This window comes from Thamnophis elegans, chromosome 3 (genome assembly GCF_009769535.1).
Source record: "Thamnophis elegans isolate rThaEle1 chromosome 3, rThaEle1.pri, whole genome shotgun sequence".
Classification (NCBI taxonomy): domain Eukaryota; kingdom Metazoa; phylum Chordata; class Lepidosauria; order Squamata; family Colubridae; genus Thamnophis; species Thamnophis elegans.
The window spans coordinates 112,583,094-112,596,321 of NC_045543.1; the positions used below are offsets into that span (position 1 = coordinate 112,583,094).

The 13,228-nt window shown below is 44.1% G+C and overlaps 1 protein-coding gene across 3 annotated transcripts in view; it reads left to right on the forward strand.

Annotated features, from left to right (window-relative positions):
• The window catches only part of MCCC2 (methylcrotonoyl-CoA carboxylase 2), a 58,650-nt gene that overhangs the window by 33,910 nt on the left and 11,512 nt on the right, over nt 1-13,228 (forward strand). For all 3 annotated transcript variants that reach the window (XM_032214459.1, XM_032214457.1, XM_032214458.1), the window contains 3 exons: nt 1,288-1,360; nt 3,416-3,492; nt 7,479-7,545. In XM_032214459.1, coding sequence (XP_032070350.1) covers nt 1,288-1,360; nt 3,416-3,492; nt 7,479-7,545 — 217 coding nt within the window. The remainder of the gene's footprint in view (nt 1-1,287; nt 1,361-3,415; nt 3,493-7,478; nt 7,546-13,228) is intronic.

Below are 13,228 nucleotides of genomic sequence, written 5' to 3' on the forward strand. Positions count from 1 at the left end.
CTGCCATACCACTACCGGTTCGGCCGAATCGGGCCGAACTGGTAGGAACCTACCTCTGGTTTGGGTCTGCCTATCAAGATGAGTGGACCAGTTGCTTTCATGGTGTGGAGAAAATAACTTGGTCCTTAACACCAATAAGACCAAGGAGCTTATAGTGGATTATAGAAGGAGTAGATCAGACATCTAGCCCTTGCTTATCAATGGAGACCAAGTGGAACAAGTGCCAGTTTTAAGTTTCTGGGTGTTATCATAAAAGTGGACCTGACCTGGGCGCTCACATTGCAGCACTGGTCAAAAGAGCCCAGCAGAGATTATACTATCCGAGACTTCTCAGGAAACAACAACTGAATGAAAAACTGCTACCGCTGCACCGTATTTTAACTTACTGCACCTGTGTATGGTTTGCCAATTTCACAGTGGCAGATAGAACAGCACTCCAGAGGGTTAACGTCATTGCCCAGAGGATCATTAGTTGCCCTCTCCCTGCTTTGGAAGAACTTTATAGCTCCCACCGCCTTAAGAAAGTTCAAAACATTCTTAAAGATCCATCTCATCCTGGACACCATTTTTTTGAACTATTACCATCTGGCAGAAGGTACAGGATAATAAAAACAAGTAAAAATAGGCTGAAAAACAGCTTCTACCCCAGAGCAGTAACTATTTTGAATTCTACTGTATAGTCAGTGCAATATTAATGCAATATGCAATATGCCAATGTTCGAATTTCAGCTGATTCCACCTTGATTTGTTAGCCTGACTTGGGAATCACACGATTCAAAGCAAGATTTGAATCTTTGCATAGTACATTAAACAGATTATAAATAGAGGATTCTGTAATTTTCTAGCTGCAAACTCTTGGGAGAGAACCTGGCCCTATAATCTGAGCCATATGCAATAACATACTCTTGCTAATACCATTGTTTTATAATTGATCAGTTCATCTGAAAATAAAAATTGAGATTTCTTACAAACTGTTGTAAGATAATTGCATTTTTTCTTAATTTTATAATGACACAGAAATAAAATATTAATATTAATATTAATAAAATATGTAATTATGAGCCAATATGTACTTTGGAAAGGAGCTTGTTTCCATTATTAACCTCATCATCCAGCCCATTTTACTTGAGCTAGTTGGACTGGACATGCACTATATATATACTGTTTGGAAATGGATACAGTTTAAGAAGTTATGAAAAACATCTCACTTTGCTTATTAGGTTGATATTTATTACAACAACATAAGTTGCTAATGATAAATGTAACTCGTTTTTCTTTTTATTTAAGGTCATTGCTAGAATTGTTGATGGAAGCAAATTTGATGAATTTAAAGCCTTATATGGGGATACATTAGTCACAGGTATTATTTTTAAATTAAAAAATGAAACTATTCTACAACATCATGCTTTGATTGAATTTATCTTTTCAATTTAAAAAAATTGTATGCGATTCTATAGAAAATATATTAATTTATTCATTAATGTAGGGATAGATTTACCACTTCAATGTAAGAATTCTAGGCAATATTTTATCTCTAAGTAATAACAAGTTAGAGCAGATTACATATTTAACTAACATTTAATGTTATTTAAATATTAGTTAAATATGTAATTTATCATGGTACATTTTAATAATAAATGGTTTGGTGCCAGGAATTTCACACTGATCAATCCTCAAAGGCTTTTGGGAACAATCAAATTTTTACAAATTTTCTGAGAGGGAAGCCCCCATCATAACTGCTTCCTTTGAATCTTGGGATATGACCTCCAGCAGACTCCAGAATTATCCAATTTGGATGAAAAGGTAGTGTCTCAGTATTCATTGAGGCCCAAAGCTTGATAGATAGCAAGCAAAGACTTGAATTGCTTTTGGAAACACACTGTAACCAGTGGTGGGATACAATTTTTTTTAGTACCGGTTCTGTGGGCATGGCTTAGTGGGTGTGGCCAGATTGTCATGTGACTGGGTGGGCGTGGCCAATTAAGCAGTCCACTTTGCCAATTTAGCTGTCCATTAAACAATATATAGCAGCTCCCTTTTCTTCTTTTTAATACTGCATGAAGTTTTTGCTCAAGGTTTTTTTTTTTTTTTTTTACTAAGGCGGAGAGGTTGGCAATGCCTGTGGATTTCTGGGAATTTCTCCTCTGGTGTTAGAAGCACCAAAATAACCAAGATGATATAAGGTCTCCTGCTGGAGCAGGGGGTTGAACTAGATGACCTCTAGTCCCTTCCAGCCCTGGATTGCTGTGCTGTTTCAAAGTATCCTCTGAAGCTGTGTCTAGTGCCAGGATTTTGTGGTCCTCCTTCTCCTTTTTCTTCTCGGAGACAAAACAGGGCACCCCCCCCCCCCACCATTTTGAGTTTAGCAAGCATTCCTGAAGCCTCCTGGGAGCCAAAAGGGTGGGGCTGGGGGATGGCCCCACACACTCCGCCCCCCATTTTGGGTTTAGCAAGCCTCTCTGAAGCCTCCTGGGAGCCAAAATGGGACGCGTGGGGACTCCTGGAAGGGATGGGCCGAGTCAGAGGTGGTGTTTGCCAGTTCTTCAAATCAGTTAAAATTTCCGCTACCGGTTCACCTGAACCGGTCAGAACCGGCTGAATACCACCGCTAAATGTAACTCTCAAAGAGATATAATGTACTGATATTGGCTGTAAATACACAGGGCACTGTATTTTCAACCAATTTCTGGTTTATCATCAAGGGTAACTGTAAAGCGCTCCGGTGTTTCATTTGCAAGATGACCAGGCATGGGTTAACTGACCTCATGCATCCTGTTTGGTGTAATGATACAACTGAAGCTGGGCAGGGCCCTTCTGGCCACAGCTGTCACCTATTGAGCTGAGGTGGCGCAGTGGTTAAAAGCAGCACTGCAGGCTACTGCTAGATCAGCAGTTCAGCGGTTCAAATCTCACCGGCTCAGGGTTGACTCAGCCTTCCATCCTTCCGAGGTGGGTAAAATGAGGACCCGGATTGTTGGGGGCAATATGCTGACTCTCTGTAAACCGCTTAGAGAGGGCTGAAAGCCCTATGAAGCGGTATATAAGTCTACTGCTATTGCTATTGCTAGTTTTCTAGGAAATGCTGTGATTTCAGAAGGCCTTTGAGGCTCTAGGTCTCCTCTCTTCAGAGGAAGCACAACTCAGTTGAGAGTAGAATCAACAGGCTTCTGAAGCAACACCAATATCCTCCCATAGTAAATTTGCTAGTTCTTAAATTGTCACATTTTTAGTTTGTTGCAGCAAAAGCAATTGCTGTGGCTATTGCTATGATAAATATTATAGCTGCAAAACAGTTTGTTTTACGTTTGTGTTCCTTTTTTCATTAAGGTCTGGGAACTCTTAAGTTTAAAGCTTTTTCTAGATGGTTGATAAGAATATGATGTTTTCATGATTTTTTCTTTCTTTCTTCTTTCAGGATTTGCTCGGTTATTTGGCTACCCAGTTGGAATAATTGGAAACAATGGTGTTCTTTTTTCAGAATCAGCAAAGAAGGCAAGTGTGAACACCTGCTATTGAAGCTTCTCCCTATTTTTGTAGCTGAGAATCAAAATGCACACCAGAGACTACAATCATATTGCTGATTTATATTAAATAAGAGCACCTCTTTAGGCTTTTCTCCAGGAATCTGCACCAATTTCAGGGTGACTGAGTCTATTGCTAGGAGTGGGACTTTCTGAGATCTTGCAGCTAGCTCTAGAAACAACTGTATTGAAAACATGTGCAAAAGATGTGCAAAGTATATCTCCACACTTTTAACACTTAATTGATCCAAAGATTGTGAATATTATAATGCTGCTCTTTTGTCTATGGATTATGCCGCTGCCAGTTTATTATTGTGTTGTAATTTAGCTTGTGATTCATTAGGCTAGAACTATAGGTAATCCACACTTATCAACCACTTGTTCAGCATCAGTCAAAGTTACCTGCTGAAATATAATCTTACAGCCAATTAAAAATCATTTGTGATTTTTGCAGAGTTCCTCAGTCACATGATAGCTATTATAGTCAGTATGCATTGTTCTATGCCTGACACGTGTTTTTTTTTCTTCCCCCTCCCCTTGTAGAGCAGAGAGATTGAAGAGAAATTTCAAGAGAGTAAGTTGTTTGCTCTTCTATGCATTCAAAACAATGCAATCATGCTGGGAGCCCAGGGCTGGGAGCCACAGGCATGCAAATAGTTTACAGTACTCTTTTGAAATCTCTTTCTCTCCATTCTTTCTGTTCTGCAAGAAAAAATGAAGGAAGGCAAAAAAAAAAAGCGTCTTACCCTTTTCCACTACTGGTGCAATCACTTTTATGTGTAGAAGAACAAACTGCTTTCTCTCTTGAAATCTTGAGAGCCAAGGTGGCGCAGTGGTTAAATGCAGCACTGCAGGCTACTGCTAGATCAGCAGGTCAGCGGTTCAAATCTCACCGGCTCAGGGTTGACTCAGCCTTCCATCCTTCCGAGGTGGGTAAAATGAGGACCCAGATTGTTGGGGGCAATATGCTGACTCTCTGTAAACCGCTTAGAGAGGCCTGAAAGGCCTATGAAGCGGTATATACCGTATATACTCGAGTATAGGCCGACCCGAATATAAGCCGAGGCACCCAATTTTACCACAAAAAACTGGAAAAGTTATTGACTCGAGTATAAGCCTAGGGTGGGAAATGCAGCAGCTACCGGTAAATTTCAAAAATAAAAATAGATACCAATAATGTTTTTGAATATTTATTTCAAAGAAAAACAGTAAACTAGCGGTGTATTCAATGAAATACTTCACTCACCTCATGATGCTGATGTCCCGCTGTGATGATGATGTCCCGTGCAGCCGCGGGAGCGATGTCCCGCCTCATGACACACGGCACACTGATTCCTATCATTGGATCACTGTACCAGAGGAGGTGGGACATCGCTATGTGGCTGCTTGCCATAACAAGGAGGAGGTGGGACATCGTTGCAGAGCGGCAGGAGGGGGAGGAAGGGGAATCGTAAGACAGCCCTGCATTACATTAGAACGTGAGGAGGGGGGATGGTGCGGTGCGCGCTGCGCGGCAAACTGACACAGAGGGAGGGGAAACTCACAGGGGCACTGGGCCATTCACGAGTGTCACCCAGCGGCATGGCCCCGCCCCTTTTTCTCCTCCATTTCGGGCAAATTTTTCACTGACTCGAGTATAAGCCGAGGCGGCTTTTTTCAGCCCAAAAAGTGGGCTGAAAAACTAGGCTTATACTCGAGTATATACAGTAAGTCCACTGCTATTGCTATATATTGCTATTCTCTTCACACTGCAGGGGGTGATGGGGAGACAAAGGCAAACAACTTTTGTAGGCAAGTTTTCCTTTGCCTGACACTGTTATTGGTTACCGTGGTTTTCTGGAGTGCTTTAGCCCAGAGCAGAAAGGTTTGGGATTTGACTTGAAGAGGACTTTGGGTGGATGGTACAAAGCTGGGATGTGCTTTTGGAACCTGACCTATGTTGTCCACTAGGCCCCCTTTGGTGCTGTTCTCTGAACATTAACTCCCTCTTTCTGACACAGAGATTGACACTTTGATTATCCAACCATTTACTCCATCCCTCTGTTCAGTGGAAGGAGGGCAGAGTTTTGACAGTGCATGCTAGATGACTTTTACAGCTTCTCTCTCTGTCTGTCTGTCTGTCTGATTCTCTCTCTGTCTCTGTCTGTCTCTCTGTCTGTCTCTCTCTCTGTCTCTCTGTCTCTCTGTCTCTGTCTCTGTCTCTCTCTCTCTCACACACACACACACATACACTTGCTGAATGCCAGGGATAGTTGTGCGGGAAATATACTTCTGGAAGAGCTGTGTTTGTGATGTTTAGGGAAGTGATTGTGGTATATCTGATAAGTAGATTATTGGAGGTATCTAGGGTTTGTGAGTGGATGAATGGATGCTTTGGCCTAAGAGAAAGGGGTGTGAGGTGAGAGGTCTTGATGGGAGTGGAGATTGATGGCAGAAATGCAGGAACTATGGTGGACAAAGAAGATATTGGGAGATCCTGGGAGCAGACTGGAATCTGCCCTCAAAGGCCAGGTTATCAGATATTAGTGTTGAATGACAAGGTGTTCTGCATTAAATCTTGCTGTCTTGGCAGTCGAAAACGGAGCTCAGGAGCCTATTTTCACTGGCAGAGTGATTGGGCCACCACAGGCCTGCCTGACAGGAGGGACATTGAGATGGCCATGCCCACCCAGCACCCTGAGATCAAAGACAACCCTGATGTGGCCCTCAATGAAATTGAGTTTGACACCCTTGCCCTAGACCAAACATGTCATGCCATTGAAGACTTAGCCTTGTGTCTGGAGGCTGTGCACAACAGACTCAACCCTGTTCAAATTCAAGTGGTTATTGTTGTTGGTCTTTCTAGTTGGGTGATATTTCATTTTTGATCTTTGATAGGGTTGCACTTTCCCATAGAATTCTGATGATGAGCATTTGTTTAGATTTATATCTGCTGTTAATATATAGTGAAGTTCAAAAAGATGAAGATGTTTTCATTTTTTTAGAGATAGGATGTAGCCTAATAATTTACTAATTAATCTCTTTCTCTTTGTCATATTGTCTTTCTATCCAAGCCAATTTGCAATATATGAGATTCATTGTGGGGCTTAATTTTGAGAACTGTAATGTAGATGATGTAAATTGTGTGCTTTGAACTTCTACAGATGCTGAGCAGTTGTAGGTTGTTATTAAGATTTTCCCAAGATACCTGCTGCAGTACTTTTTTGTACTTTTTATAACAATGTTACTATTTCTAGGATTAAGTACAGTAGCAAACTGTTACCTCAGTTACTATCACCTGCTATTTTATCACATCATCATGTGCTAAAACCTGCTACAATCTATTTTAGCAGTTATTAGGGAATGAGTAATTGCTTCAAGGATCAACTTTATAAGAAAGTAAGTCAATGTTACATAGAAAATGTTTTGTTTTAAATATGACTTCATCGTTTGAAGGATAAAGCCATTTACACTAGAGAAAAGGGACAACAAACAAATTCAAATTCAAGATCCTGGCACATTTCAAAAATGCAATTTCTGTGCTTGCTTCGGCAGCACATATACTAAAATTGGAGCAGTGTTGGGTTCCTACTGGTTCCATCCGGTTTGGCTGAACCGGTAATGGTATGGCAGCCTGAGTCACTGGAACCGGCAGCGACCCAAGCCTGACATGCCCCCAAACTGGTTCCCCGATCGCCACTGTCGCCATCTTGTTTTTGAGTTCTGTGCATGCGCAGAACGATTTTAATTGGACTGCACGTGCGCACGCACAAGCGAACTGGCAGTAAAGCCGGTCAGAACCCACCCCTGAATTGGAACAATACAAAAATGAAATTTCTTTTTCCCATTAAAAAAAAAAGTTATGGTTTTAGAAGTACTGCTTTAGGATCATACAATGGTTTTAGCAGCAGATAGTATCATATTACTGAACAATTATTTTTCAGTAGGTCAACTATCAATTTTTTCTTATCTTTACAGGGCACACATTTTATTCAGCTTTGTTGTCAGAGAAATATTCCCATTATATTTTTACAAAACATCACAGGTAATAAGTGATTATCATAATCTATGGAACTGAACTACAAGGCAATAAATATTTGAGCAAATAATTATACCTTTTCTTTCAAATAAGTGTACCATAGTAATACATTAATTCCTGCTCGTCATTTCTAACAACCTTATTTATGAGTTTGGGAAATATTGGGGAATATTGTCAGATTGAATCACAGTTGCTGTATTTAGTTATTATGCATTTATAAAGTAGTTTTGAAACGCAGTTTGATTGAATTTCTGTCTAGCTGCCTACAATTTACAATATTACATTTAGCAATAATAAAGTAATTCCCTGAACTAATAATTAAATAATTATGAAACAGGTTGTCGTACCTAAGATGCAAGTCTAGAAATCAGGAGACTGAGTTCTGGTTCCACCTTAGGCATGAAGCCAGCTGTTGATTTTAAGCCAGCCATCCTGTCAGCTTCTGCCTTGCTGTTGCTTCAGCTGCCATGAAACGGGAAGGGGGGGGCTGGTATTTGGGAGGGGATAATTGATGTGCTGGAGGAATGTTCTAGGATGTACCAGATATTGGGATTGCGCATGCGTGAGTGTTCCCGCCTGCATCAACGGCCTCGACATTCTATCTTTGACCTGTCTTTTTGAAGTTATCTCACACCTGACACTTGAAGGACTTATGATTGGCCTGGAGCTATGATCCTAAGAGGTGGGGAATGGGCTATTCTATATATCAATCGCTTTCGCGCCTTATTAAGTAGACTTTGCTTCGCAACTGCTTGCTTACCATTTATAATTAGTAAAAGTACTTTGAATTTCCAACTCATGGAGTCTCTTAGTTTTCTTTCCTAATTATGGAATGGAGTAACGCTGACAAGAAGCAAAGTCTCCTTTAAACCCTTTCCAGGAGATTTACGTCTACCGTGAAGGGAGATATGTCTTCACCAATCAGAGATACGGAAGGGGCCGTTAGCGGCGTGGATTCCAGCGAAGCCGGACCTCCCGAACTTTCGCTTCACGAGCCAGAGGGCCCTGACCTATCACTTCATGAAGATTTATTTCAACTGCAAATTTCCAGCCAGCCGGACCTTCCTCCCCCTCGATGGTCTACTTCGGTCGGGCAAAGAGAAGAAGAGGCGAGCTGGAATGCAGGGATCACTCAAAGGCAACCCCGACAACCAGCGCTGGAGACTGGAGCTGTGAGAAAACCCCAGAGGAGTGAATTACCTGATTATTGGGGTCAAAGGTATTTTGGGGAAAGAAGGGGGGAAGATCAAAGAGACTGGAGAAGCTGGCGTCAACAAACTCCACGCGTGCCTTCACCCCCTCCCCCTAGGCCTGCTTCACCCCCTGTGGCTAGAGGCTTTGCTGGACCCGGGGCCCCTCCTCCCCAACGGCACCGAATGGCAAAAATCCCTCCCCTGCCTGTGCGTTTCAACGGTGATTCTGCTACCCTGGCCTCTTTCATTATGCAGGTCTTTAATTATATGGAGATTTATGGCCGTGATTTTGAAACTGATGGCATGAGAGTCCGGATGGTTCTCTTATCTTTAGATGCTGAAGCTGCCACGTGGTCCACGGCTTTGCATATGTCTGGTTCTCCCCTCTTGGGAGATTTCAACCGCTTTATGGAGGCTTTCCGCCAACGCTTTGATGACCCTTTGACAGAGAAACGAAGCAAATTGAAATTTATAACCCTTGAGCAAGACGATAGACCTGTTGCCCAATACATCCAGGAATTTCAATGTCTGTCGCAATACATGAGAGGCTGGGGGGAGGACGCACTCCTGGACAAATTTGCTTCGGGGTTAGATGAAGACATTTACCAGCAATGTGTCAATCGTAACCTGCCCAGGCGTTTGGTCACTTGGTTTGAACATGCTGCAGACGCTGAGCTCGACCTCACCAGGCTCCGTTATGCCAAAGAAGAAAGAAAGAAGCGAAAGGAGAAAGCTGCGAAGTCTTCCCCCCCTCCTGCCAGGAAATCCCTCTTCAAACGACGGGGGGAAGGGAGGGGGCCCCCTTCAGACCTCTCCAGACCGTTAACCTGCTTCCGTTGCGGTAAATTGGGGCACACCGCCCCCGAATGTCGTGCTAAATTTCCCATCTCTGCTCAACCCCCTCCCAAACGTGAGGAAAAGTCTGGCAGAGTCTCAGAGAAGAAGAAAAAAGAAACTGCCTTCGCTGTGGACAACAAACCCCCTCCTTTCGCCCAGCCATTAGAGGGAGACGCGGACGCCAACTCCTCTTCTTCTGAAGATTCCGATGATGACACATTGCCTCACTGGGTGAGTTCAAACAAAGGGCCCCTGCTAATCCCCATTGAGTTAAAAGTACCCCCCCAGGGACCACCTGCCACCCTTCTGGCCTTGCTCGACTCCGGCTGTTCCCGATCCATGATCAATCCGGCCATGGTGGAAAAATTGGGCCTCAAATTGCGCACTTTGAAAACCCCAATTGTGTTTTGCCAAATAGACGGCTCTATTGCAGGGGGGGGGGGCGCGCCCATTTTTTTACTGAGCCTTTGGAAATGAAAATGGGTACCCATACTGAACTAATTTCCTTTGTGGTCGCGCCTGGCATGGACAGGCCACTCATTTTGGGCATCCCCTGGCTCCGGAAGTGGAACCCTCACATAAATTGGCGCACAGGCCGCTTACGCGTCCGCTCCAGGGTGCCTCCAGTGGGGGAGGACTCTCCTGAACAACCTGTAACTGACATTCCTGAAGTGGCCGCTAGAGGGCAGGAGAGAATTGCAGGAGAGGAGAAAATTCCGAAAGAGTATTGGGATCTTAAGGAAGTCTTCAGCGAAAAATCTTCAGACAATCTACCCCCCCACAGGCCTACTGACTGCTCCATAGACATTTTACCCGGGGTTAAGCTCCCTAAACCCCAGATCTACTCCATGTCTCCCAGGGAAATGGAGGAAATGCGTTCTTTCATTGACAAAAATTTGAAACGTGGTTTCATTGAACCGGCTCGCCCCAAAGTGGCTGCCCCTGTACTTTTTCGTGAAAAAAAAGATGGCTCTCTTCGTCTATGCTGTAATTTTAAAAATCTTAACGCTGTATCAACTCAGAACCTCTACCCCCTCCCGTTGATGAAAGACTTATTGGCACAGCTGGGGAAGGGCCGCATCTTTACTAAATTGGACCTCCGGGAAGCTTACTATAGGGTCCGCATAAAAGAAGGAGACAAATGGAAGACTGCTTTCAACTGCCCTCTTGGTTGTTTCCAGTTCCGGGTTATGCCTTTTGGCCTACAGGGGGCTCCTGCTGTTTTCATGCAACTTATTAATGAGATCTTGCACGATCACCTGTATAAAGGAGTTATCATATATTTGGACGATATCCTTATCTATACTCGCACATATGACCAACACGTCGCTCTGGTGCGCACTGTTTTGAAAAAACTACGTGCCGCTGACCTCTATGCCAAATTGTCTAAATGTGAGTTTCACCAAACTAAAATTGACTATCTTGGCTATCGCATCTCACCAGATGGCATTGAGATGGACCCTGAGAAAGTGAGGGCGGTCACTGAATGGGACGCACCCAAAACTCGTAAACAATTGCAAAAATTTTTGGGTTTCGCTAATTTTTACCGTCAATTCATTCCCTCTTTTGCTAAGATTGCTCTTCCTATTACTAATTTGCTCAAGACTAAGGGCGATCCAAAACCTAAACCTAATAGGCCTTTGGACTGGAACATGGAATGTCAGGCGGCATTCGAGAAACTTAAACGCCTTTTTGTCGCTGAACCAGTACTTAAGCATCCTGACCTAGACCGGCCTTTCGTCGTCCAGGCTGATGCCAGTGATGTCGCCGTAGGGGCCATTCTGCTGCAAACCAACGACCAAGGTAACCTGCAACCTTGCACGTACACCTCCCGAAAGCTCACTGACACGGAGAGACGTTGGGCGGTTTGGGAAAAGGAGGCTTTCGCGGTCCGTTGGGCCCTGGCTACGTGGCGCCATTTCCTAGAGGGCGCGAAACACCCATTTGAGGTGTGGACTGACCACAAGAACCTGGAAGCGTTGCGGACGCCTCGTCGTCTCTCCCCCAAACAAATGCGATGGGCCCAATATTTCAACCGTTTCAATTTCACTCTAAAGTATATCCCGGGAGGGAAGAACTTCATGGCGGATGCTTTGTCCAGATTACCTCAATATAATTGCTCTAAACTGACTATCGTCCAACCACTCCTGGCAGCTCCGGTACTCACACGTCAACAGACCCAGGCACAGAAAGAGGTGCCTCAAGATCTACTTTCTGACCTTAGAAAAGCTCTTGCTCACGACGACTGGTTCCTGAACCATCGTGACGAGTGCACCATGAGGGACGATATACCGTGGATTGGTGCTAAATTATACATCCCCGCATCCCTCCGCCTCGTGGTCCTTCGCCGCGCTCATGACTCCAGATTGGCGGGGCATTTTGGATTCGTAAAAACTTTACATCTCGTGAAGCGACAATTCTGGTGGCCCTCTTTAAAAAAGGACATTGAACTTTACGTGGCTAGTTGCCCCATTTGCGCTGCCGCCAAGAAACCACCTGGGAAACCGCAAGGACTGCTCCAGTCCGTCGCTCGCCCAGTTGCCCCTTGGAAGGAGATTTCTATGGACTTTATTGTTGAGCTTCCCGAAAGCCAGGGGCATACCGTTATATGGGTGGTCACTGATTTGTTTTCCAAGCAAGTTCATTTCATGCCTTGTCACAAAATTCCTTCCGCCAAGGCATTGGCTAAACTGTTCATTTCCCACATCTACCGTTTGCATGGAGTGCCCGACCGTATTATCTCCGATCGGGGGGTCCAATTTACATCTAAATTTTGGAAGGAATTTCTCAAGCGCATCGGCTCCGCCCAGGGCCTTAGCTCCGCCTACCATCCTCAGACTAATGGCGGCTGTGAACGTACAAATTCTGTTCTTGAGCAATATTTACGTTGCTTCATCAATTATCAACAAGACGATTGGGTGGACTTGTTACCACATGCTGAAGTGGCCTACAACAACTCGGTTCACTCCAGCACGGGGTTCACCCCTTTTCGGGTCGTTTACGGTCAAGATTTTGTTCCTATTCCCGAATTGCCTAGTGACCAACCGCAAGTCCCTTCAATTGTGGACTGGAATGAACGCCTCAGTCACATTTGGCCGTTGACCCTTTCCACTTTGGACGCTGCTCATAAAGCCCATAAGAAGCAAGCAGATAAAAAACGCACTCAGCCCTATGAATACCGCCCTGGGGATTTGGTATATTTGTCCACAAAATTCCTGCACACTACGCAGAAGTCAAAGAAATTGGGGCCCAAATATGTTGGCCCTTTCCCTATTGTAAAGGTCATCAATCCTGTTTTTGTTCGTTTACAATTGCCAAAACACCTCAACCGCATCCACCCGGTTTTCCACATCAACCTCATCAAACCTGTTCGGGTTTCCCACTTGCGCCCCCCAGATGAACCTCCACCTACTCCGTTACTAGTGGATGGGGAACGTCATTTTGAAGTTCGTGCCATTCTTGATTCCCGCAAACACCGTAATCGCATCCAATACCTAGTGGCTTGGAAACATTTTCCTCCCTCCCACACTGAATGGGTTGATAAATCCCATGTTCGAGCTCCCCGTTTACTTCGTGACTTTTATGCTGCTTATCCCGACAAGCCTTGACTTTCTTTTTCCCCCTCCCTCTTTTTTTTGTGTTTGTCGTTTGTCTGTTTC